General features: G+C 49.6%; 1 protein-coding gene across 1 annotated transcript in view; it reads left to right on the plus strand.

Annotated features, from left to right (window-relative positions):
• The window catches only part of il17rd (interleukin 17 receptor D), a 74,581-nt gene extending 68,476 nt beyond the window's left edge, over positions 1-6,105 (plus strand). The window contains exons 11-13 of the mRNA XM_002940030.5: positions 406-590; positions 2,319-3,246; positions 3,921-6,105. Of these exons, the coding sequence (XP_002940076.1) occupies positions 406-590; positions 2,319-3,246; positions 3,921-4,021 (1,214 nt within the window). The 3' untranslated portion in view covers positions 4,022-6,105. The remainder of the gene's footprint in view (positions 1-405; positions 591-2,318; positions 3,247-3,920) is intronic.
• Positions 6,106-6,710: the final 605 nt, after the last annotated feature.

A 6,710-nucleotide genomic window follows, 5' to 3' on the forward strand; every position in this document is an offset into this window, starting at 1 on the left:
CCTACCCATATGTATAAATACAAATATACAGAGAAGGAATGTTCTGGGCACACAATAAGCTGTACCCCCATACAGTACTGTCTAAGGGAAACACTATGGCACCCCCTACCCATATGTATAAATACAAATATACAGAGAAGGAATGTTCTGGGCACACAATAAGCTGTACTCCCATACTGTACTGTCTAAGGGAAACACTATGGCACCCCCTACCCATATGTATAAATACAAATATACAGAGATGGAATGTTCTGGGCACACAATAAGCTGTACTCCCATACTGTACTGTCTAAGGGAAACACTATGACACCCCCTACCCATATGTATAAATACAAATATACAGAGAAGGAATGTTCTGGGCACACAATAAGCTGTACCCTCATATTGTCTTTGTTTGCCCACCAGAAAACATTTACTCACACCTGGACGAGGAGAGTTCGGAATCTTCTACTTACGCAGGGAGTCTGCATGTGGAGAAACCGCGTCCGCGCCCTCGAGTTTTTATTTGCTACTCTAGTAAAGACTGTCAAAAGCACATTAATGTCATCCAGTGCTTTGCCTATTTCCTACAAGATTTCTGTGGGTGTGAGGTAAGAGGCCATTATGTATAAATATAACTCAGCCTGCAGCCTTGTGCCTTTATATGGGGGGCACAGAACCCCTCAGTGACTGCTAATATCCTTATCATTTACAGTAGGGGGTACAGTATCCCTTATAATACATGAGTGATACTCAGAGTTCCCTGTATAACTCAGCCTGCAGCCTTGTGCCTTTATATGGGCACAGAACCCCTCAGTGACTGCTAATATCCTTATCATTTACAGTAGGGGGTACATTATCCCTTATAATACATGAGTGATACTCAGAGTTCCCTGTATAACTCAGCCTGCAGCCTTGTGCCTTTATATGGGGGGGCACAGAACCCCTCAGTGACTGCTAATATCCTTATCATTTACAGTAGGGGGTACATTATCCCTTATAATACATGAGTGATACTCAGAGTTCCCTGTATAACTCAGCCTGCAGCCTTGTGCCTTTATATGGGGGGCACAGAACCCCTCAGTGACTGCTAATATCCTTATCATTTACAGTAGGGGGTACATTATCCCTTATAATACATGAGTGATACTCAGAGTTCCCTGTATAACTCAGCCTGCAGCCTTGTGCCTTTATATGGGGGGCACAGAACCCCTCAGTGACTGCTAATATCCTTATCATTTACAGTAGGGGGTACAGTATCCCTTATAATACATGAGTGATACTCAGAGTTCCCTGTATAACTCAGCCTGCAGCCTTGTGCCTTTATATGGGGGGCACAGAGCCCCTCAGTGACTGCTAATATCCTTATCATTTACAGTAGGGGGTACATTATCCCTTATAATACATGAGTGATACTCAGAGTTCCCTGTATAACTCAGCCTGCAGCCTTGTGCCTTTATATGGGGGGCACAGAACCCCTCAGTGACTGCTAATATCCTTATCATTTACAGTAGGGGGTACATTATCCCTTATAATACATGAGTGATACTCAGAGTTCCCTGTATAACTCAGCCTGCAGCCTTGTGCCTTTATATGGGCACAGAACCCCTCAGTGACTGCTAATATCCTTATCATTTACAGTAGGGGGTACATTATACAGACATACTTGCTATGTAGCTTGCCCTCTTTTGTTAGCATGAAACACAATGAGCTGTATATTAGGGTCAGGTAAATGCCAAGCTGGGCCCTTCTGCCTTTGGCTTAATCTCTATATTACGTGCCCCTAGCAACGCTGGCAAGGAACTGGTCACAAACTGATAGTAGGGTTAGTGATACAGTTTGGTGTAATTTTGAGCTCAGGCAGGGGACAGAATGGAAAAGCTCGCTGGGAGTTGCTATAAATATGGAGCCTGTGTGCCCCCTAGTGTTACGAAGTGGAACCTCTTCATTCTGCATTTTTCCGGGTAACCATTCAATCTGACATGATTGCTGTGTCACAGCCTAGGAACCAATCATGTGTCTGAATGTCAGATAAATTGGGGAGGAGTCTGATACAAAGATTAGCGTTTAAAAAATCCAAAACCCCTATAAAAAAAAAAGTTAGAAATCGTATTTTTCCTTTATTCTTCCCCTTTTGGATTAAGGAAATGCCCAACCATCTATAATATACTCACCAGCATCCTGCAGCCCCAGAATGCATTGCAGAGCAGAACAGAGGGAGAATACCAGTGCACCCATGGGGGCTGCAGTAAGGTGCCCAGTAACACTCAATGTAAATCCTATAATGGCCCCCCCAGTTACAGTAGTCCCATGGGCTAACACTCCGTTTTGCCCTGCAGGTTTCGCTGGACCTGTGGGAGAACCTGAAGATCTGCAAGGACGGGCAGCGCGAGTGGCTGAAGCACAAGATCCGGGATTCCCACTACATCATCATCGTCTGCTCCAAGGGCCTCAAGTACTTTGTGGAGAGGAAGAAGCGGAAGCACAAGGGGGCGCCCCCCGAGGACGGGAAGGGGGAGATCTTCGTCAGCGCCATGTCTATGATTGGGGAGAAACTGAGCAGCGCCGGCGGCAGTGGGGAGGGAAACCCCGAGGAGCTTGGGAAATTCATCACCGTCTATTTCGATTACTCTTCCGACTCGGACATCCCGGGAATCCTGGACAACACCAAGAAGTACAAACTGATGGACCACCTTCCCCAGCTCTACTACCACCTGTACTCCAAGGAGCTGAGCTGGCACGACCCGGAGCAGTACCCCGCCAACATCAGCAAGCGCAACTACTTCCGCAGCAAGGCCGGCCGCTCGCTCTACATCGCCATCTGCAACATGCACCAGTACCAGGACCAGGAACCCGATTGGTTCGAGAAGCAGCACCTCCCGGCCCACTCCCCGACCCTCCACTACCAGGAGCCCGTCATGGAGAAGTTCGACTCCGGGTTGGTGCTGAACGACGTAACGGGGAAACAGGTGGCGGAAACCGACCTCTCCGGTAAAATGGACATTGCGGCGCCAGCGGCCGCCCTGATTAAAAGCTCCAGGGAGGGGCTAGAGGCGCCAGATGCAGCGCCGAGTGCCAGCTGCTCGCTGCAGCCCGTGTTGCATTCTGTTAAAGCTGTCACTCAGGCGGACATGCCCAGGGATTCTGGGATATATGACTCTTCCGTGCCCTCCTCTGAGCTCTCACTGCCTTTAATGGATGGACTGTTGGCGGATCAGGCAGAAACGTCGTCCATTGCGGAAAGTGTCTCTTCTTCATCCGGACTAGGTACGATGTATTGACTGTGTATTATTACTGTATGTTGGTTTCTGCACTGCTGGTTGCGACTGCTGAAACAATGTAGCAAAAGCCAGCTGATTAATGGGGATGTTTACCTTTAAATTAACTTTTAGTATGATGTAGATGTGAGACAGTTTGCAATTGGTCTTCATTTTTTATTATATGCAGCTATTGAATTATTTAGCTTTTTGTTTACCAGCTCTCCAGTTTGGAATTTCAGCAGCTGTCTGGTTGCTAGGGTCCAGTTTAACCTAGCAACCAGGCAGTGGTTTGAAAGAGAGAGAGGGATATGAACAGAGGAGGGGCTGAATAGAAAGATAAGGAATAAAAAGTAACAGTAACAATAAAACTGGAGCCTCACAGAGCAATAGGGTTTGGCTGCCGGGGTCAGTGACCCCCATTTGAAAGCTGCAAAGAGTCAAATAATTAAAAAAGTACAAAAAATGAAGACCAACTGAAAAGCTGCTAAGAAAAGGCCATTCTATAATGTACTAAAAGTTGAACTGAAGGTGAACCCCCCCCTCCTTTAACGGATGGGAGTTAACTAAGTTATTGTTTCAGAAAACAGTTTGTGGGTTAAGTTCCCCTTTAATCCCCATGTTGTGCCCCCGATAATGAAATGGCATTGATGGCATCAGCTGATTGATTGCTTTCCATTCCAGGAGAGGAGGAGCCGTCCATCCCCAAATCCGTGGTTTATGGAATCTGCAAAGCGGATCTGCACCTTCACACAGAGGAACTCCAGGCCATCGCCCCTTTGTAGCCCCTTCCTGGTCCGGCCTTTCCCTGTGTGTGGGGGGCGGGGGGGGGCCCGCCTGGCAGGGAAGAGGTTAATATGCATTGCCACTTTAGGAAGTGAGAGCCCAGGGTTCGTGGATAAGGGCGGGACGGGACTGCTGAGCCTCAACCTACTTGAATCAAAAGTCATGTGACCTTCCTGGGTTTGGGTTGGGCCCTGGACTCTGATGGGGCCCCCAGCGGCCGAGTACAAGGAACGGTTATTGTGGGGGGGAGGAAGGGCCCTACCATCTATGCCTTCTCTGCAGGGGGGGAGGCAGAAGCACCATACCAAGACCTCTGTGCCTTTAAAAGTGTCAGCTCACGTGCTCAAGAGGTTCTGCAGCAGCTGATTTCCCAAACCTGACTGTAAATGAAGTGATGGCGCCGGAGCCAGTGATGGACATAGTGTTACCATAGCAACCGGAACTTTGGCCCCTGACCCTCGGTGCCACTGTGCCACTGCTGCTTTTATCCTGCACCCAGGCACCCAGCCCTGGGCTACGGGCAGCACCCTATGAGAAGCGCAGCTTGCTGCTCCGCCCTCTGCGTCTTCATTGGTCACTTAGTATAGGGCAGTCGGAAGGCCCCCTGGGTAGTGATGTCTAGAGACAGAGGGTTCCCCAAACCCATTGCAGTGTATGGTCTCTGGCCAATCAGAACAAAGACATATTTAAAGGGGTGGGTGAGCTTCAGGTTCCATTTTAGTATAGAATGGCCCATTCTTAGCAACGTTTCAGTTGGTCTTCATTGTTTATTTTGTATAGTTTTTGAATTATTTCCCTTGGGGGTCACTGACCCCGGCAGCAGAAATACTCTCGCCCAGTGAGCTTACAATTTTATCATTGTTGATACTTTTTATTCCTTATCTTTCTATTCAGTCCCTCCTCCATTCATATTCCTGCCTCTCTTTCAAACCACTGCCTGGTTGCTAGGTTAAATTGGACCCTAGCAACCAGATAGCAGCTGAAACTCCAAACTGGAGAGCTGCTGAACAAAAACTGAAATAACTAATATAAACTACAAATAATAAAAATGAAGACCAATTGCAAATTGTCTGAGAAACTGCCCCTTTGAGACCTCTCCTTTATTACATAAAGAGAAAAGCATTAGTGTGGCCGCTCACCCCTTTAATACTGGTCACATATAAGTTGGAAGCAGGGAGGTAAGTGGCCAACATGAGAGCATGATGGGAAGATTGGGGCAAGATGATGATTGTGATGTAGGTGCCCAAACAGAAGCCGTTTGGTTGCTATTGAACCCCAGGGGGTGCTGGGAATTGTAGTTCAGTTTAAGGTTGGAAGGGCCCAGTTTCTATAAATGCCCTGGGAGCTACGGCTGTGAGTGCATAGAGTCTGATAGTCCATGTTATGTCTGCCCCCTGCAGTTCAGAGCCAGTATTGCATTGATTTTTCCCAAGTGTCCTTCAGAGGAACCAGAACTCACTCACTATTTGCCCTTGGAATGGGCGGCGGGTAAATATTTGTCTTTCCACAACATTTTCTTCTTATTTCTAACCCCAGTGCCTTATTCGCTGAGACTGATGATCCCCTTACACGAGTGTCAGCTCTGTGGCCCTAGTGCTGTGAGTAATCACCATTATTTCCCCCAATGGGACGAGGCTACAGGACAGAGGGAGATTTTGCCCAATGGCAGCTTCCTGGCGCCGGTCACTGGGAAGACTCCATTTCTGGGACAATAAGAGCGAAAAGCGGTTTGCAGGCAGCCAATCACCCAGGGCCTGTGCTGTATGGGGCCCACGCTGATAATGGGTTTGCAGGCAGCCAATCACCCAGGGCCTGTGCTGTACGGGGCCCACGCTGATAATGGGTTTGCAGGCAGCCAATCACCCAGGGCCTGTGCTGTACGGGGCCCACGCTGATAATGGGTTTGCAGGCAGCCAATCACCCAGGGCCTGTGCTGTATGGGGCCCACGCTGATAATGGGTTTGCAGGCAGCCAATCACCCAGGGCCTGTGCTGTATGGGGCCCACGCTGATAATGGGTTTGCAGGCAGCCAATCACCCAGGGCCTGTGCTGTATGGGGCCCACGCTGATTATGGGTTTGCAGGCAGCCAATCACCCAGGGCCTGTGCTGTATGGGGCCCACGCTGATAATGGGTTTGCAGGCAGCCAATCACCCAGGGCCTGTGCTGTATGGGGCCCACGCTGATAATGGGTTTGCAGGCAGCCAATCACCCAGGGCCTGTGCTGTATGGGGCCCACGCTGATAATGGGTTTGCAGGCAGCCAATCACCCAGGGCCTGTGCTGTATGGGGCCCACGCTGATAATGGGTTTGCAGGCAGCCAATCACCCAGGGCCTGTGCTGTTGCTGATGGGGCCCACGCTGATTAATGGGTTTGCAGGCAGCCAATCACCCAGGGCCTGTGCTGTATGGGGCCCACGCTGATAATGGGTTTGCAGGCAGCCAATCACCCAGGGCCTGTGCTGTATGGGGCCCACGCTGATTATGGGTTTGCAGGCAGCCAATCACCCAGGGCCTGTGCTGTATGGGGCCCACGCTGATTATGGGTTTGCAGGCAGCCAATCACCCAGGGCCTGTGGCTGTATGGGGCCCACGCTGATAATGGGTTTGCAGGCAGCCAATCACCCAGGGCCTGTGCTGTATGGGGCCCACGCTGATAATGGGTTTGCAGGCAGCCAATCACCCAGGG

This window comes from Xenopus tropicalis, chromosome 4 (assembly GCF_000004195.4).
Source record: "Xenopus tropicalis strain Nigerian chromosome 4, UCB_Xtro_10.0, whole genome shotgun sequence".
In the NCBI taxonomy this organism is placed as follows: Eukaryota; Metazoa; Chordata; class Amphibia; order Anura; family Pipidae; genus Xenopus; species Xenopus tropicalis.